Source organism: Sordaria macrospora, chromosome 6, assembly GCF_033870435.1.
Source record: "Sordaria macrospora chromosome 6, complete sequence".
Classification (NCBI taxonomy): Eukaryota; Fungi; Ascomycota; class Sordariomycetes; order Sordariales; family Sordariaceae; genus Sordaria; species Sordaria macrospora.
Window position 1 is genome coordinate 1,047,960 of NC_089376.1, and position 17,873 is coordinate 1,065,832.

The following is a 17,873-nucleotide window of genomic DNA, read 5'->3' on the forward strand; positions in this document are numbered from 1 at the left end:
GCTTATACTGCCGGGCCGCTCCTTTCCTAGGGCACTGGCGGTCGGAGAGTCCCACAAAAAGGAGCAATGAGAAAGAGCGAGTACTTGAACGAGATCCGCCGTCTGGACTCAGGCCAAGGACTAGAGGGGAAAACAGGCGACTCGAGCCCTGACGACGGGAGTACTGCAGAATGCGAGCGAGGGCAGCAAAAAAAAATGATGATACAAAAAAAGTTCAGATGCATTCGAAAACTGACGATGCTAGGTACGTAGATGACGCCGGACTGATCCCATCCCTCCAATCCATCCTTTCCATCATGGTGATTCCCATCCATCCATCCATACGAGACATCCACGATCCATGATCCATGCACTGAATTCCCATCATCATTCATCAAAAACCCAGCCATAGCGGCTGCAGGACAAATCAGCTCAGGTATATACAAAAAATAGGAAACAGTCCTTTCCTTGTGGGAATTTCCATCTCATCATCACTCATTTCAGTTCAACCTCCACAATGCAATCAATCCTCTGAATGACAGTGTCCAAGACACTCCGTCATATTCCGCCCCCTGTGTGAGCCCCTTAGATGTAAAGAGCATCAACGTTGGACTTGATCCAGTTATACGAATCGCTGCGGAAATCATCCTTAAGATAACCGGCGTAGTTCGCGAAGAACTGGACGAGTTTCCTCTCCTTTTGCCACTGCGGCCAGTTATGGGCAACCTTGCTCTTAGACGAGGTGCCGCCCGAGGCGTCATTGGGGTCGAGGTTGTAGACGAAGTTGGCGTAGTAAGACTGGATGCTCTTGCTGGCGTAGTTGGGCAGGATGCCGTAGAACACCTGCAGGAGATCGGAGCCGTGGAAGGTGCCGAGGATGGGGGTGCCAAAGTCGTAAGACGCAAGATACGACCAGGCGGGCACCGAGGGGTTGACGCTGGCGGCCGCGTCGAGGAAGACGCGGCGGGTGAGGGTAAAGACGAGATCGCCGAGGATGGCGGCCAAACGCTTAAAGCCAGGGTAGATCTCATTAAAAATACCCGTGCCGAAGGGGGAGCCGGCGGAGAGAAGGGGGCTGTAGGTCGAGACGAGAGACTTAATCTGCGACTCGGTGGCGTCGTGGAAGAAGACATCGTTGAGGTAGCTGACCAGCTTGCTGGTGGTGGTGATGTTGCTCTGGAAGAGGGAGAAGAGAGTACCTTCGTCCTCCTGGTCACCGATGATCATGGGAACGGCGGCGTACTTCTTGTTGACGACGAGCTTGTCGGCGCTGTCGGTAAGAACCTTGCCGTCGGGACGAGGGAGGTAAGAAAGGGCAACGGAGGTGTACGACAGAATCGCAGGCACGGAGTTAGCGGCCTTGAGGAAGGTGTCGTAGGGAAGAGCGCGCAGGCAGGCAAGGGTGTCAGCAGCACCAGAGCAGCCGGCGTTCCTGACGACGGTGTCGTAGACCTTCTGTCCCTTGGGGCAATCAACGGGGTCGGCGGGAACAATGGAACCCGAGTTCATGATGGCGCCACGGAAAAGGGGCTTGCCATTGTACTTGTTGTCGCCGTTGTAGAGAGACATCTGGTTGAAGACGGAGATGGCACCGGCAGACTCGCCCCAAATGGTGACCTTGTCCGGGTCACCGCCGAAGGCAGCAATGTTGTCGGCAACCCACTGGAGACCCATTCGCTGGTCGAGATGGCCCAAGTTGGAAGCGCCATCCTTAAGGATCTCCTTTCCGGGCATGAAACCGAAAGCACCGACACGGTAGTTGACAGCAACATAGACGTATGGCTTACCCATGTTGATAGCATTAGTAACCAAGGGAGCGCCATCGTACATGGAGGCCCATCCGAGCTGTGAATTGTTAGTGTCTGTTTATTGGTCACGGATAGAGGCCTGATTTGCTTACCTCGAAACCACCACCGAAGATCCAGAAAAGGACGGGGAGCTTATCGCCGGCCTTGGTGCCCTTGGGACGAGTGACCGAGATGGTCAAGCAGTCCTCCTTGACGTTGAGGGCAGTGTTGAAGAGCTGCGTGTTAACGAGCTTATCGATAACCTTGGGCAGGAACTCATTCGACGAGGTGTCGGCAAGGAACTGGGGGCAAGCAGGAGCAATGCCAGAGGCATCAAAGACACCGAGAGACGACTTAAGTCTCACAGGAGGCTTGAGGCGGAGGTTGCCGGTGGGAGGAAGGGCGAAGGGGATTCCGTTGAAGCCCTCAGTGAGGATGCCGTTAGCACCCACAATGGTACCCGTGGAGATGGTGACAGTCGGGGCGGCCCGCTTGTCCAACACCTGGGTAGGGGGCTCAGCTGGGGCAGCAGAGACCCGGCCGAGGAGGGCCAGCGAGGTGGCAAGGAGAGCGTTGGAAAAGCCCTTCATGGTGACGGTTTGGCCCGGAGTGGATGAGGAAGGGAAGGAGAGGGAACAGTCCTTGTCGTCTCTACTCTTCTGATCACATCTCGAAGGCGGCGGGATGGCGGTGGTTTAATACCAAATGCTGACCGACGGGTCTATCCCTAGCCAACCCTCAGGGTGACCCACCCACATGCTCCGTGGATTCATCTCACAACAACAGCTAAAGTCCTTAGTCCCTTGACCCCCGTCGGTTCAGTTGGACAACGGATGGGCAAGGGACTCGCAAGGCCAGCCCAAATGGAGAAGGCTTTGATTGTGTCTTCCACCCCGCTTTCTGGTGGTCGTGGTGTCGGGGTTGCTGACCGGAGCAACGGAGTGGAGGGAGGCTCTTTCATGGTTGTAAGCAGGCCAGGTGACCATGTGCCAACATGGAGATATGGACGAGACGGGCAAGTGGCCGAAGGTTAGGGGAGCATTTCCCCAGATTTTACCACCCCAACTACCGCCCAGATTACCAGTTCGGGCACCATTATTGGCAAGTCCAGGGAGAAATGTCTGTTTGTTTGTGGCCAGCGAACAGGGCAGTGTGACTGCTACAACAATACGACAGTAACAAGGACGACGACGAGGGCAACCATTGTGAACCCATGTTGAGAGGACTCCGCTTCCCCGTGGGGAAACCCAGAAAGGAACCCGTCGATTGGCGACATTTTGCTCGCTATCCCTGGTAGCGTAGATCTTGCCGGGGAAAATGAAATGCAACCTCAGAACTTATAGAGCGCGTTTGGATGCCCAACACCACCAAGGAAAGCCAGCGAGAGTGACACCTTTTTGTAGGAGTAGATGACATGTGAAAGATGTGCAACCAGTTCCTGAGGAGTGTCAGCCGTGTGCCTGGTGGTGTTCCTGTGCCTGGCGCTAGATGAAAAGCCTCGGTCTGGTGTAGGCAAGGATAGCCGTCGATAAAGCGGCGCCATCGGTAGTTGGGCGTTTCTTGGTGTCGGCGGTTGGCCATGGTTGGATGAGAGCTTTTCCAGACTTCCGATCGAGAGTGAGGGGTGCCCGGCCAAGAGTTGGAGTGCTGTAGCTTTGGGGGAGCTCACGAGGCTCAGGAAAGTACGGTAATTAGAGGCCATCTACTGTATAGGACAGTCCTTGCGGTGAGATTGTCCCTGGAGTTTGTTGGTGATGAAGCCATTTATTTCCGTTGAATATCTGACTGTGTTTTTGTCTCGTCATGTCACGGTCCGATATGAGCAAGACATTGTTGAAGCCACGCATGCTCAAGACAAGCTGAGATACGAGGGGGCTGAGGACTGAGGTGAGTCAAGGTGACACTGTCGGACACAGAAACAAGAAAGAAACACAAACTCAAAGTCAAAAATGGAAAGAAGAACGAGAACGGAAGTCGGTGGAGTCGAAACAAAAAGTGGTGAAGAGTGGATCGCCGCCGGTGCAGGTGGGCTGGGTTGGGGCATCATGTGGAGCTCGGGGATTGACCGATAGTTGCAGCCGGTGCCTCTGTGCTATCCGCCCAGTGCGGAAGGGAGACAGGGACTCTGTAACGGCATTTCCAAGCCGGGGTTCCTTCCCTGCTGGTGATAGCGCAACGGCATCTTCCATCTTTCCTCACTGGGGCCAGCTGCCCACTGCGGCGTGGAACCAAAGTCGGGTCAGCACTGGAAAAAGGGGAAATTACAGTTACTCCCCATTCTGCGGTGCAGGTGCAACTGCCCGCCATTGCATTTTGATATCGTCCGAGTCCGCCGACTCCTCCATTTTAGCACACGGCCAAACTGGATCCCATTATCCAATCCTTTGGTATCCGCTTCAAGGCCGTTGCAACCCCAGCCTGTTTCCAGACGGCCCGTTTTGATACTCAACAACCCCAATTTCTCAACAAGAAGAAAAACTTTTCGTGATGGAGTTTGTCTGGTCTCTAGGCATTATCAACATTGTGGCATCGTGCGTTCAAGTTTTGCGACGTTGCGCGCCTTGAACTAGATCTGCCTAAACTCTCGGCCTAGGCAAAATGTTCGAACACCAAGCTTTCTTCTTTCATGTGAAAGAACATCTCCAAATGCCAATACTACCAGACTAGTGTACTGATCTCCTCGTGAGGGGTCAGGTCGTTGGTGTTGGTCATCACTCATCCAAGGAACCGTGGACAACCTCCAAATGCGAGACTCATCACATTCAGATACAAGCGCCGAACGATGACCTCCTCCCTTCCCTCCATGATCCATCTTGCATGCAGCACAATCGGAGACAAAGCGGGGGGTACGGGAACCACGGGCCATGTTAACGGCAAACGGCTGCCGCGGTTTTTGGTGGTGTTGTACATGGTCGAGGGACCCAACCACCACCTCCTCGTGTTCGTGATGTTTCTCAGCGGTGGGTTTGCTGATCTTGACACCAAGGAAGAAAAGTTGGGGTAAAGCCACTAGCGGCGGAAGTGAAGATGCGGGGGTGTCCAATCACAGGTCTGCGACAGTTCCTGACGTCTGCCAACCCTTTCCTCTTCCCAGTTAGCTCCCAAGCTCACCAAGTCCCAAAGAGAGTCCAGATCTTCCGTCTACTGTATGTACTGCGTAAACTTCTCTCCATCTTCACCGACAAAACAAAAACATGTGCAAAACCGCAAAGCCTGGAACTCCTGAAGGAACCACTCCACAGCCGAATTGATTACCGAAACGGGCTTGGCTCATTCAGCTCGGGGAGTTGGATTATTGCGAAGCTCAAAAGCCTCCGCATCGGAAGTTTGGGTTGTAAGCTCATCCATCACCCGTCAATAGTCCGCGTCCTACGCAGGACACTCGAACGAGATGGGAGTATCGAAGCACGGAGCAAAAGCTGGACCATGTCCTTATCTTCCGTCCAGAGATCTCTGTCACCTGAGCACCATCTCTCGTGGTAACCCGAAGAAGAAGAAAAAAAAAAAGGAAAAAAAATAGGAAGAGCACAAAAAGAGCAAATTTTAAAATGAAACACAAAGTGTTACTAGTCTTTCCGCCGGCCAAAAGATTATGTATCATGGACCACGGACAGCAGCAAGCCAAGCGGGTATGAAATACCCGTGGACCTGAGCTCGGCTTGTCTCGCTACACCCACTCTCTTGCAGATAATCTGTTCTTCTTCCTCCCGAATACTAACAGCAAGTCTAGCTCCTCGAGTCTTTCCACACATTCACGGGCCCATGCCAAGTCATCCACCAGACCCATCAGGTACCACCACTTGATCGTCCTGTCTCTGGTCGTGGTTCCTAAACCACCACTGCAAGTGATGGGACTGGATCCCGATCATCACACGCACCCACCTCAACAAGTAGCCCAGTCCCACCTTTCAAAAAAGGGGGGCTCGATCCCGCCACCAGACATTGTCAAACTGTCTCTTGTGCCTGACGATCCGAGGCCACGGTTTGTCAATGGTTTGCGGGCCTCCCACGTGTCAAGACGACGGATGTGATGATGTTCATGCTCAACGGTGAGCACATGAATGGGGGGGCGGGAGAGAGTGGAGAAGGACGGGTATATAAAACAGATCGATGTGATGCGCATACCATCTGCAAGGAACCAGGCACTCATCAGCGGTTGATAACTTGGCGGGTTGAAACTCGCGATAACTTGGGAACTCGGGTTGTCAATAGGTACCGTTGGAAAATTCAGGGCGTGATCAACGAAGAAGCCAGAGCTTACTTGCCTAGTGTGCTATTTTCGTAAGAGCTGAAGCTGGTTGTAGGTTATGGCTCACTGGCACAGGCGGACGAAGGCAACTGTCCGGATGTTATCGTCCAGATCGAGACCGAACCACATCCGGCAATTCAAGCTCCGCCACATTGGCCTTCCTCATACATATGTAGGTAACTATCCCCAAGAAGGTCAGGATCATGACACTACTGTACCCCTTTTAACCCCGAAGCGTCAAAGGATTCCAACCTCCAAGCTTCAGTCTAGCTGCCGCAAATTACTCCAATCCATACACACCGCCTCTCGTCATCTCGCCTGGCCGGGCCAGTCCCAATCTCTCAACCTTACATCTTGTTGAACTCATCGTTAACAACATTGTTGATCTCCGGGAGGAGAGCAGCCGGAACGCCTTCCTTCTCTGCCACTTCATCGACGACTGGTGATTTACTTTGTTAGAACATATCCCCCTCATCTCTACCTGGGTCACTGAGTTGACCTGGAAGGTAAGGTACTGTGAACGGAGTCTAACACACTGCTGTCAACAACGGCATCTTCCTTGGAATCGTTACCGGTCTTATCGGCTGCTACTTGCTCGGCGGCGCTGGAAAGGGGGGAGGGCAGGGAGGTTAGTCACATGCTTCAATCGCGTGGCCCTGAGACAATTTAGGAGGTTTAGGCTTAGAGGTAGACTCGAAGTCTGGAGGTGTGGACATGGCCGCTTGGCAACCGAAAACCTTTCCCCATAGGCAGGAAAAGGGAGGAACATGTGAGAATACCGGTAACCTACTCCTGGCCGTCAACAGCGTCGACCACCTCCTCGACAAAATCTTCCAGGCCCATGGTTTGTTGTAAGTATTGCTGGGCTTTTGGTTGCTTTTGGTGGGTGGCTTTTGGTTGCTTTGGTAGGTAGTAACTGAGGATCGGTAGATGATGGTGGTGGTGGCTCGTCAGGGACAAATAGTATCGGCTTAGTTTCGATATGACGATGATCGATAATTGATATGCCCGCAGTCAGTCTAGGGAATTGGAGGTTCGTTGTTGAAGTTTGTGTAGGTAAGGTAGGTAGTAATATGCCATGCGGTTTTCTCGTAAATTATGTATGGGGAATTGAGACGTTGAGGTTGCTTTCAAGCATTCAGAGGAATACTTTGAAACATCGCAGTAGTCACCAACGACAGAGTGGCCCATCCGTACAAGCCTCACGGATGGCAGTCACGACTGTTCCGACATTGGTTCTCTGAGGAAGGAAACTACGAAGAACAATGGGCCGGATCACCTACCTACCCAAACACCCAGCTGAATCATTGTTGATGTTCTTTCCATTTGTAACGATACTTGACGGAAGGCGCGGACGATATGAAATATGACGACCCGGCTCGACCCTCCCGTCTGACTTCCCTCAGTGTTACTTAGTGGACACATAATCCTCAAATACATGCAGCTTCCTCATCCAGCAAGAGCGAAACGACCAAAAGTATAGGTAGTCTCGGTTGTGTGCATGAGAAGACAGCAGAGAACAAAAAAGGAGCTACCTACCTATATCCTTTCCACACCTTCCACTTCCACTTGACACCCCTCAGGGGCGTTATCCGAAATCCAGCCCGAGTCTGCTTCTGGTTACCGTAACGCGCGGGAAACGCACCTTGAGGTTACTGGTAACCACTGACACAACTAAACACTGACACTGACACATGTGTTTGACAGTTTGTGAGAGTCAAAAGTACGTGCATGTCCTTTACTTGGATATGGTGATGTAGTTCATACGAAGTGTGTCTGATCGAGCCAAAGGTAGCAATGGCCACCAAGAGTGGGTAGCTTGTGTAGGTGAGTGTTTGACTGACTGACTGGCGCGTTTGGCATTCTCTCCCCGGTTGGGTTTGATGACAGTCGGAAATATCATGGACGAATCGGTCAGAAGGTGTTTGAGTGATTTAAGAATCTAGGACCCTTCGAGCCGGATATCATTCGTTGCTGGTCTCCCAAATCAGAATGCCTTTGACACGCTACCGTGTTCCTATCCTGATCCTGATACCTCTATGTATACGCAAAACAATGACAGAATGATTCCGCATTAGTTGATTAAGGCATTAAGCCGAGGTGGGCATCGGCTTGTGACAAAGGCTTAGAGGGAAACGCTTGATAGACCTCGAAGACAACTCCTTTCATCCAAAAATCGGGAAATCAAATAGCAGTATTCGTGTGTTCTTACATGACTCGATACCGGTCATCTCATCCATATGTTTACAAAGGACTCAAACAGAGATAAACAGGAACGCTCCTTGCACCAGTACTCTTAACACCAAGGCCAATATACCATATCCGACCTGATCAAACAAACCACAAGTTGGGGGTATCCGTTTCCATGTTTCCCAAGCTTCCTGATCCGAGACGCCATCGCATGCCCGTTTGTAGTTCCCACCTCTTTCTAGCCCTTGCATCCTGCTTCGCCATTCGCCTTGTTGATAGAACGCATAATACAACTCCAGTGATACAGAAATAACACATATACTCAAGGTATAAGACATGATTCATGACAATAACATCGCGTGTTTGCATAGAGAAGATAGGCCCTGATAAGAAACGCCTCATGAGCATGACCTCGCCGACCACCTCCGGTCAATCGGCCGACTGTGCGTCAGCAACTAACGGACCTCCACAGCACTGATAGACCTCGCTGTCCTCCTCCTCTTAGTATTCGGACTTAGCACGGGCCGCTCACGATCTCCTCGATCTGGTGCTCGATCGGCTGCTGTTCGATCTGCTCGATCCGTCTCGGACCTGGTAGGGCTCGTTGTGGTGTCACTCTCGGTAGGCGCCTCCTCCTCGAAGCTGCTGTTGTAAACCTCGGAAAGGGGTTCCCGTTGGCTATCACTCTCACTGCTCTCCGCCATCTGGGTCTGGGAGCTCGTGGCGCTTCCCTGGCTGTTATAACCCTGACTTCCCTGACTCTGAGCCTGACCTTGGCTCTGACTTTGACTGCTCGGGCTACTCTCTGATTCCCTCCCACCCTGCCTCTCGGCACGCCGTTTCCTTGAATTGGATTCGTTCCTGGGCGGTGTGTTGTTGTTGGTGTCGTCCTTGCGCGGTTCGACGAGGAGGTCCCAGAAGCCGATGTGATCGGGGTGAGAGTCAGAGTAAACATCCGGACCAACGATGTCCCTACCTAGCGCCCTAGCCAGGCGCTCTTTCAGACCGAGAATGGGCCAGAAGGGAACAGGCGTCATGGTTATGTCGAGGCTAATCTGCTTCTTCGCCTTCTTGGATGACTGGGGTGCCCTGAGCGGGTACAGCCAACGCTCCATGTAGTCTGCCGTTACCGTCGCCGTGTAGACTAGGAACCTGGGGTTGTTCTCGATGCCCTCGTCGTGGGCGATGACTGTCACATTGGTGTCCTCGAACTTGGGTTCCGCAATCTCGAATGGTTTGCCGTTACCGGAGCGGTTGGATTGTTGGGAATCAGACTTTTGCGAGAACACAATCTCCTGGTAGAACTGTGCTTGCACCATAGAGACCATCATCGCGACAATATACGGATCCTGATCGACGTCGGCGGGTATCAGATGTTTCGAGCGCAATGCCTGTAGACTGGCGACAGCTTCATTGGGATTGAAGGGCGTTTGAACAATACGGAATAGGTTTTGTCGAATCAAAGCAAGTTGCGACTTGTTAAAGTAAGCTAATATCGGCGCGTTGGGTGTCTGTTGTGGTAGTTCGGGCTGCGGCTCCTGGGGGCTATTCGGTACGTAGAAGGAATCGTTTGGGAGCGTCGGTGTTGTTGTAAACGAACTTGCGTTCGGTGTTTTCCACAGGCATGGGATCCGGACTGCCTTCCGGAAGACGCGCTGGCCAAAGTAAATGTCAAGCTCGGCGTTCATCTTTGGGTTTGCGAGCCTATCCGGGAAAAATATGCCCATTGCGGTCTTCATAGCCAGGTTCTTGCAGAATATTCGTGTCATGGATGTCTCGCTCCTGATAAGAGTGTGCAGTTGGTCGGTGAGCTGGCGCGCAAGGAGGGAAGGATCGAGCCATCGTCCAGCGACAGTTTCGGGAACTGGCGTAACAATAGGGGCGCCTTCGGTGAACGATGCGCCAAGGAGCGTGGCATGGAGATCTGTCCAGCAGATGGGAAGAACGTAAAGCGATTTGCCCGAATTGTCGTGCATTATGTCGTATATGGAGCCTTCATCGGGGCGGTGTACCCGGGGGATCTTTCGTTTCCTGGGGGTGGTCCGTTTCCGGCGCGGCGGCGATGACGTCGATGCATCGGTACTTTGGCTGCTGAAGGCGGGGCCGTTGTGATCGGAGGCTGAGGCCGGGGGTTGTTGTGTAGGGCCCGGCGATGGGCCCGTTGTGTCGCGTGAGGCTGACATTGCTATCATGGCGCGCAGATGTTCAAACAAGGTGCCACTGCTAGAAAAGAGGGACCTGAAGACAGGAGAAGCCGAGATTTGAGGCGCGCGTCAGCTGGATGTTGCAGTATGGATGTAATGTTGGCGCGGTGTAGCTCTTTCCGGAACGAGTGATGATTGTAAAATAACAGATACGTATTGGTGTAGTAATCAAAGAACAACAAAAAGAGCGAGGCTACAAAATAATGATGGGACGTACTCAAATGCGTTCATGAACGAAGAAGAGAGACGGGAATATCTCCAAGGGGAAAGTGTGTTCCTGGTCGTCTTCTTTTGTTGATTCCACTGCAATGGGCGGAACGCAGTGGATGCGACAGATCTCAGGCTGCTAGGGGCCTAGGGCGCCTTGACAGGGCGGATCGGTGGAGTGTTTTGCGGGCGCTGGAGGGAGTGATGCGCGCGTGCACGTACCCTTTTTGCTTGGGGTCCCCTTTTTCTGTTAGTCCAAGTTAACCCCACGCACAAAACACGGGCAGGCGAAATCACCAAATCCGTAGCGCCGGTAAAACATGGATGCAACTCACCTAAGATGGTCCCCTGGAATGATGTTTTGTTTTTGTTTGAGGAATGAAAAGAAGCGATCCAAAACTCGTCGCGCCGGTAACGACTGAGTCACCGTGGAGAGAAAAGAAAAACACTAGGATCAAAGTTTGCCTCTGACTCTCTAGTTCAATAGTCGGAGGGTCTTGTCCGGGTTCCTCTGTTTGGCTTTGCGCGTGAAGAAGCAGAAGGGCTGCCCTGCATGCGAAAGTGGTCTTAGGTTGGCGTGTCTTTAAACGATTGAGGAAAGCAGGGTAGGCGGGAGAGAAACCGTGACTGGCGGTGCCCTGATATGATGGGAAACCCCCAAATACCCCTCCGTCACCCTTTCTCAATGGATGGCGCACAACGGCGTTTTTTATTCCGCGTGGGTGCGTAGTAGCGTTAGCGTGTGTGTGCCTGTTTCGGCTGATGGTGTGCTGTGTGTGGCAATCCCGGATTTGCGTCGGATGAACAATTGCGCCAACGACAGCCAGCCAAGTCTGGACCCCTTCTGCTGCTGGCTGATTTCATCATCTGCGACGCGCTAGCACACGAGCTCCCGTGACCTGCCTGTCTTGGCATTCCCTCTTGTTTCTTCGATGTCTCTGCTTTCTGAGTCTTTCTCATCCCTCTTCAAGGATGGACGCCCTCGTGGTTCAAACAGGCAGCGATGGGCGGAGCACGGTGTTCACGGTGTTGGATTGCATCCTACCCAACCAACATCCCCGTGTTGGGTCTGACATGCTCTCCGAAAATATCCAGATGGGGTAACTTCTTTAGATTGTTGAACTCGACTACGGTGTGTGCCTCGGACAATCAACCCTCGCAAATCTTCACCAAAGTGCGTAAAGATGGAATCGTTAACACCATCTCGAGCGTTGTGTCTCGTCCTTTGTCTGCATTCTGAGACAGAACAACAGGATCCATTAGGAACGCTGTTCGGCCAGGACCAACCGGCGCTGACATCGAACGCGGTGGCTGACTACACAGCAGGTGAAGAGTCTTTGTGTAACCTTTCTCTGTACGCCAACGAAGTGACACCTTCGGCTTGTTCACATCAGGACGCTTTGAACAGATGATGCGTCGTGCATGGCCTTCCGATCGCATCGCCGATTAGCCGGGACGAGACGGTTCCACTTTAGGCCGCGAAAACCCACTTTATCGGAGCCAACCGAGCTGCTGCCTACCCGTCCATATCCCCGGCCTCGGGTGACTCCACACGTGACCAGAGTCGTGTGTACGCTATAAGCCTCATCTTCACACAGCCACTACTGAGCCACATGCGAGCCATCACACCAGGAGCGGCACGCACAGATCAGTTTGAGCTCTCACTGTGCATGCAGCGGTCGTCACCGCCAGCTCGACGTCAGCGCAGGAGCCGCCGTCGCCTGCCGCTGCAGCCTCCAGGTCCAGGTCCAGGAAGGCCAGTCCAATCGACCCCATCACCCCGCAAGGCTGCGCTTTACGCGGTCAAGTGTCAACACGACATTCTAGATTACCATTATCTCCAACTTGAACACCCCATTTCGCATATTCCGGTAATAGCTTCATAGAGGGAGCTTAATACCAACCGTCACAATGCCGGTAAGCAATACTAATTCGCAAGCTCCCAACGTCCATCCGCTATGCGCATAGCTTCCCCCCAAGCTATACCAGCCAGCTACCCCTTAATCGCCCGTCCACGATTGCATCACCACCAGCACCACTTTGCGCCAGGCGCATTCCCTCGCTCACCTCCCAACCCAACCTATCGCATTCAAACAAACCACATACTAACCCCCACCCCTCGCACTCTATCTAGGCCTACAACTCCGTCTTCAACGCCGACCCCTCCCCGCGCCTAATCGGCAACTTCCCTTTGCTCCCTTTGCGGACCAAGATCCGTGGGCCGACCTACCCCTTACCCTTCCCCGATCCTCCTCTGGCGGCCAACGAGTCGCCCGACCCGGACTCGGAGTCGTACGACATTCTCGACGAGACGCTAGCCCTGTTCCGCGCCAACACGTTTTTCCGCAACTTTGAGATCCAGGGCCCTGCCGACCGTCTCCTGGTGTACGGGATCTGGTTCATTAGCGATTGTCTGTCCCGCATTAAGCCCAGCTACGGCGTCAGGGAGGCCACCAAGGAGGTGAATAATGCGGCGCTGGATGTCAACTTTGCGTTGCCGGGCGACCCGGGGTGGCCTTTGAATCAGGTACGTTCTTGCTTGGCGTTCTTTTTTGCGGAGGATGGATGGATGGATGGATGCGGATGGTTTGGAATTATATGGGGAATGAAAATGAGATGGGGAGTTCGACATGGCCTGGGGCGGTGAGAAGGGCAAAAGTGATAGTTGCTAACAAACTCGATCATAAAACAGATGTACGAACCCCCCCGCGACCGTCAAGACGCCGAAATCCTCCGCCAGTACATGTCGCAGGCCCGGCAGGAGCTGGCGCAGAGGTTATTGGCGCGCGTGTACGACGACGAGACCGAGGACAAGCCGAGCAAGTGGTGGTTGAGCTTTACCAAGAGGAAGTTCATGGGCAAGGGGCTCTAGGTCTTCCCGGATGGTCACGTCGCCACTTCCAAAGTATAATACGTACGCTACAAATAATATCCTAGTTTTTCTTAGATTTGCCGGGTACGTTGAACGAGCAAGCAAGCGTGCTGGTTGTTGTTCTTATTGGTTGGTCTGGAGTGAGGATAGATGAAATGCATATACACTTTGTGCAAGCACACATCCAGACGAGAATCGTGCCAAGTTCAACAAGTAAGATATTACGACAGCTCTATTTTGCAAGTGGTATCTAAGCGCAAACGAGATCTATGCCTGCCTGCCTGTCTTGCTATCTATCCTGGCTGCTCTGAGACCCAGTCTTCACAGTCCCCGTGTCTCTCATGGACACATAGCCATGATGTCATCATTTAAAACCATGATCACTTCCACTCCTTGGCTAGTTGAGTTCAACAACTACAGCACGCTGTTGCACTCCTGCTTCTACCCCCTCCCCCCTGACGCCCCCCGACGTGGTTCCTTGTGAGAATCTTTATGTGAGATATCACCCATATCCACTCATGCGGAAGCCGGCGTCGAAACGGTCTCCTCCACCTTTCTTCTCTTAAACTTGCCCTTGGCGGCAATCTTGCCCTCGGCAGGCTTAGCCCTCCATCCCGTAAAGATGAAGCCATCCGCGCCACCGCGCTCCGTCATCAACGGATGCGTCCTGCCGGGCAAAACCTGCCACCTCCTGGCCCTACTAGTCTGGATGCTGGTGCCCAGCAGCAACGTCGGGTTGAGCGGGAACTGCTCGCTTCCCTCCCACTTCTCGAGCTCCTCGGCCGTCTTGCCCTGGATCTCCGCCACGTGCCCGCTGTTCCACGCCGTCCTCCTGGCGACGCTGAAGCAGTCGGCTAGTATCGCAAGAGGCTCGAGCGAGGGCGAGTAGATGGCCACCGGAGCGCCGCCAGCCAAGAGGGGAAGCGCGTGCTTGAGGATCGAGATCGGGTCCATGGTGCTGGCGCAGACGAGGCCAGAGAAGTTGCCGGCGCGCGTGCTGTCGACCATGTGGCGCACGCGTGCGTAGCGCCTGCGCTTACGGTGAAAGTTGCCGCGACGGCTGGGCTTCCATGTGCTGAGGGTCTCGGGGTCGGCGGTCAGGGGAGGGGTCGAGTACGAGGTGTCGAGTTCGGGCTTGAGGAGCTGGAGCCAGCTGAGTGTGAGAAGGTGGTTGAGGAGCGGGTGCGGCGGGTGTTGTGGAGCGGTGACGTCGAAGTTCCAGTAGTTGAGGAACGAAAGGTTCGGTTGGCTGGCGCCGTGGAGGACAGTGATGGTGTTGGTTTGCGAAAAGGGAACGGCGAAGTCGGAGTCGCGCGGCTTGTTGTCGCGGGGGCGCTTGGGGTGTCGTGCGAGGGTTGTTGTCTCTGATGTTGGTTCGTCCGCCATTTCAGTGTCTTTCTGGCTGGTCGTCTCGGATTCCAATTTTTGTTCCGTCTCCTCATCGGCCTTCTCTGTGGTCTCCTCGTCCTCCTCTTCTGCAGCTTCCTCAGTCTCATCATCATCTTCCTTGTATAGAACGCCCATACGCTCGGCCATGGCGGCTACTAGCAGACCACCGGTGTCGTCGACAACGAGCCACCTTCCAGCCAGCAAGTCCTCCTGCAGAGGCGCCAGAGCCTCCTCTCCTTGTTCTGTCGTCGCCTTAGGATCCTCCAGGAAGACATCCTCACCGCCGTAGTGAACATTACCCCAGCAGCCGACCAAACCCATCATCTCGGCCCGGATGTCCAGAATCTTGCTAGCATCTCTCTCTTCCAGCTGCCAGTTCGAAAAGGTGGGAACGTCGATGGGCAGAACCTGGAACCTCCTGATGTACTTCTTCGTCTTCAACAGCTTGTACTTGGACAAACTGAAACTCGTCTTTTGGTCGAGAGCAGCATGCGACAAGAGAAGCTTGGCGATGACGTCCTTGCCGGCGTTGGTTCCGTCGCGCTTCAACTCCTCGATTTCCGCTTGTGTCAGCTTCTGACGGGCGTTCTCGTCGATGACTTCTTGTGTGGACCGCGCAATGACGTTGCCGCTCTCGGCATCGACTAAGCTGAACTCTTCGCCCGCGGCGGTAGCAATAACGGCATCATTGTTGGAACCGGGACCGGCGGCGGGGTTGGCGCATTCGGCGTCTTCCTCGGCGAAGACATCGGCGTAAAGTTCGGAAGGGGGGACGACTCGGAGACGGGAAAAGCTGTCTTCGGGAAGCTTGTCTTGGACCTCGAAGGTAAGGTAGTATGGGCGCTCGAGGATCAGGTTGGCGGGGAAGGTGCCGTATTTTCCAAGAGAGATGGATCTGGTGGTGACAAAGGCAAATCAGTAACTTGACAATGTTTTGTTTACTTGGAAGTCGTCATTGTCCTCTTTGGTTGACGTACGTATTGGGAGTGACCTGAATAACTCTGGTAACACCCGAGGGTAGCTTGAGTGCTACCCAGCTGTTGGGCTTAATTACTGAGTGGTGCATCCTGAATTGCTTGATTTTGCGATCCAAGTTGTTGCTGGGTTGAAGACTTCGAAATGCGACTTCCCCAAGAGGAATTTCAATTGACGCCCAGAAAAAAATCAGCGAAAAGTTCCAGAGCCTAGCGCGTTGCGGGGTCCTGTGGGGTGCGGCTTGGGGCGGCATGGGGACGACTCCACGCGCAGGGACCTTGATGGATTGGATCCGGGACCCACTTTGGACCTCACTTCACAGGGGGTATGCACTAACAATTACCGCTGAAACCTCAACACCGTAAACAGTCACGCAATTTCATGACACCAGCTGCACTTTGCACATCAACATCTGTCTGTCCATGCAGAATTTGTCATCAACAAGTGCTAGGAAAGTGTGCCTGAGTTGTACAAAGAGAGGGACAGAAGGTGTCTTCGATGTAACGAACAGACGGCGGCGGGGGGCGCTGCCACAAATGAAGTGGAAATCCCCAACTACAGCAATTATCTGAATCCCGTTGTCCTCCTCTTTCCAGTCTTCCCACGAACCATCCCGTCCACTGCAGTCCAACTCTACCACCATCAACGCTTCTCGGCTTATCATTGTGCTGAACCGACTGCTACACCACCACAGTATATTGGCTGTGTTTAACTTATCCTAGAATTGCGTCCCGGTTTCGTAATTCCGGCTCTCATCTTCGTCGACTGTGGACTCCAAGCATCGTCAAACCACCATCCTCCAGCTCCCTATCACACCCTTACAATGGCTTCCAAGGTTGGTTGGAATCTAGCCGTCTTCCTCCCTCCAAGTTTAGTAGCTAACTCAAGGACGACAGGACAACCAAGGATCGGGAGCATTCATCCGCAGCGAAAGTGCTTTCCGCAGTTTCATCGCCCCTGACGCCAATGCTCCTTTTCCGGCAGAAAAGGGTCGCTATGCTCTGTACATTTCGCCCACCTGTCCTTGGGTAAACCCTGCCCCTTTCCCGATTTGTTATGAGACTTGACGGCCATCGACTTACACATCTGTGACAGGCACATAGAACCACCATAGTCCGCGTTCTCAAAGGACTCGAGGACATTGTTGACCTGTACGAACTCCATCCATCCATGGGCCCCAAGGGCTGGTACTTCAGTGGTGAAGGCTCTTCCCTCCCTGCCGACCCATTGTACGGTTTAAAGTATCTTCCCGACCTCTACAAGAAGGCCGACCCCTCCTTCACCGGTCCCTTCACAGTTCCCATGCTCTGGGACAAGAAGCGTGAGACGGTAGTCAACAACGAAAGCTCCGAAATCATCCGGATGCTCACCACCGCCTTTGACCGCGACCTGCCCCAAAAACTACAGGAAGTTAACAAGCCAGGGGGCGGACTGTACCCAGAGCACCTACGCTCTTCCATCAACGAGACAAACACCTGGATCTACAACTTGATCAATAACGGAGTGTACAAGACAGGCTTTGCTACCACCCAGAAGGCTTACGAGACGAATCTATACCCGCTTTTTGAAGGGCTTGACCGTGTCGAGCAACTCCTCTCGTCCCCTCCACCCAGTGAGGCCGACTCGCAAGGAACAAAGCCGAGGAAGTACCTCCTAGGGGACAGCTTGACCGAGGCTGACGTCCGGCTGTATACCACGATTATTCGGTTCGACGTCGCATACCGCCCAGTATTTCTATGCAGTCTCAAGTCCATTCGACATGACTATCCCAACATTTACTCCTGGCTCCGCCGCTTGTATTGGGATCAAGACAGCCGCGAGACCAATGGTGCATTCCACAAAACATCCGCACCGTATCTCGATGTGTATGGGCCGTCCTACGCAGCTGCAAGGCACAAGAAAGTGTTTGGTGGGCAGGGCCCTTTGATTGTTCCCAGGGGACCGACGCCGTTGATCGATCGGTTATAAGGCGAATGGCAGTGTCACGCAGGATTGACGATTTGAATGCAGTGCAAGACGAT

The 17,873-nt window shown here is 53.5% G+C and overlaps 6 protein-coding genes across 6 annotated transcripts; 2 read left to right on the forward strand and 4 right to left on the reverse strand.

Moving 5' to 3' along the window:
* Positions 1-196: 196 nt before the first annotated feature.
* On the reverse strand, positions 197-3,698 carry SMAC4_05717 (uncharacterized protein). The gene is made up of 2 exons (XM_003348574.2): positions 1,880-3,698; positions 197-1,824 (listed from the first exon to the last, which is right to left on the reverse strand). The coding sequence occupies exons 1-2, from the start codon at positions 2,354-2,356 to the stop codon at positions 565-567; spliced, it is 1,737 nt and encodes a 578-aa protein (XP_003348622.1). The 5' UTR covers positions 2,357-3,698; the 3' UTR covers positions 197-564.
* Positions 3,699-5,986: 2,288 nt separating this feature from the next.
* SMAC4_05716 (uncharacterized protein) lies at positions 5,987-7,500 on the reverse strand. The gene is made up of 3 exons (XM_003348573.2): positions 6,806-7,500; positions 6,552-6,619; positions 5,987-6,454 (listed from the first exon to the last, which is right to left on the reverse strand). Exons 1-3 carry the CDS (start codon positions 6,856-6,858, stop codon positions 6,363-6,365), a joined length of 213 nt encoding a protein of 70 aa, XP_003348621.1. The 5' UTR covers positions 6,859-7,500; the 3' UTR covers positions 5,987-6,362.
* A 471-nt stretch (positions 7,501-7,971) lies between these two features.
* Positions 7,972-11,230, reverse strand: SMAC4_05715 (uncharacterized protein). The gene is made up of 3 exons (XM_024655769.2): positions 10,952-11,230; positions 10,627-10,863; positions 7,972-10,443 (listed from the first exon to the last, which is right to left on the reverse strand). Exons 2-3 carry the CDS (start codon positions 10,638-10,640, stop codon positions 8,661-8,663), a joined length of 1,797 nt encoding a protein of 598 aa, XP_024511600.2. The 5' UTR covers positions 10,641-10,863; positions 10,952-11,230; the 3' UTR covers positions 7,972-8,660.
* Positions 11,231-12,405: 1,175 nt separating this feature from the next.
* Positions 12,406-13,649, forward strand: SMAC4_05714 (uncharacterized protein). The gene is made up of 3 exons (XM_003348571.2): positions 12,406-12,533; positions 12,751-13,143; positions 13,309-13,649. The coding sequence occupies exons 1-3, from the start codon at positions 12,528-12,530 to the stop codon at positions 13,486-13,488; spliced, it is 579 nt and encodes a 192-aa protein (XP_003348619.1). The 5' UTR covers positions 12,406-12,527; the 3' UTR covers positions 13,489-13,649.
* Positions 13,650-14,004: 355 nt separating this feature from the next.
* On the reverse strand, positions 14,005-15,943 carry SMAC4_05713 (uncharacterized protein; the record flags this gene model as incomplete). Its single annotated transcript, XM_003348570.1, has 2 exons — positions 14,005-15,772; positions 15,855-15,943. The coding sequence occupies 2 exons, from the start codon at positions 15,941-15,943 to the stop codon at positions 14,005-14,007; spliced, it is 1,857 nt and encodes a 618-aa protein (XP_003348618.1).
* Positions 15,944-16,222: 279 nt separating this feature from the next.
* SMAC4_05712 (uncharacterized protein) lies at positions 16,223-17,820 on the forward strand (the record flags this gene model as incomplete). The annotated part of the gene is made up of 3 exons (XM_003348569.2): positions 16,223-16,687; positions 16,749-16,880; positions 16,948-17,820. The coding sequence occupies exons 1-3, from the start codon at positions 16,676-16,678 to the stop codon at positions 17,818-17,820; spliced, it is 1,017 nt and encodes a 338-aa protein (XP_003348617.2). The 5' UTR covers positions 16,223-16,675.
* Positions 17,821-17,873: the final 53 nt, after the last annotated feature.

Excerpts from the sequence above, each read along its gene's own strand:
- SMAC4_05714 (XM_003348571.2), top strand. Across the intron at positions 13,144-13,308 it reads CGGGGTGGCCTTTGAATCAG|ATGTACGAACCCCCCCGCGA; the intron begins GTACGTTCTTGC and ends ATCATAAAACAG.
- SMAC4_05717 (XM_003348574.2), bottom strand. The coding sequence starts at position 2,356 with ATGAAGGGCTTTTCCAACGCTCTCCTTGCCACCTCGCTGGCCCTCCTC. Across the intron at positions 1,825-1,879 it reads TCTTCGGTGGTGGTTTCGAG|CTCGGATGGGCCTCCATGTA; the intron begins GTAAGCAAATCA and ends AACAATTCACAG.
- SMAC4_05716 (XM_003348573.2), bottom strand. The coding sequence starts at position 6,858 with ATGGGCCTGGAAGATTTTGTCGAGGAGGTGGTCGACGCTGTTGACGGC. Across the intron at positions 6,620-6,805 it reads GACGCTGTTGACGGCCAGGA|CGCCGCCGAGCAAGTAGCAG; the intron begins GTAGGTTACCGG and ends CCCCCTTTCCAG. Across the intron at positions 6,455-6,551 it reads AGATGCCGTTGTTGACAGCA|TCGTCGATGAAGTGGCAGAG; the intron begins GTGTGTTAGACT and ends GTAAATCACCAG.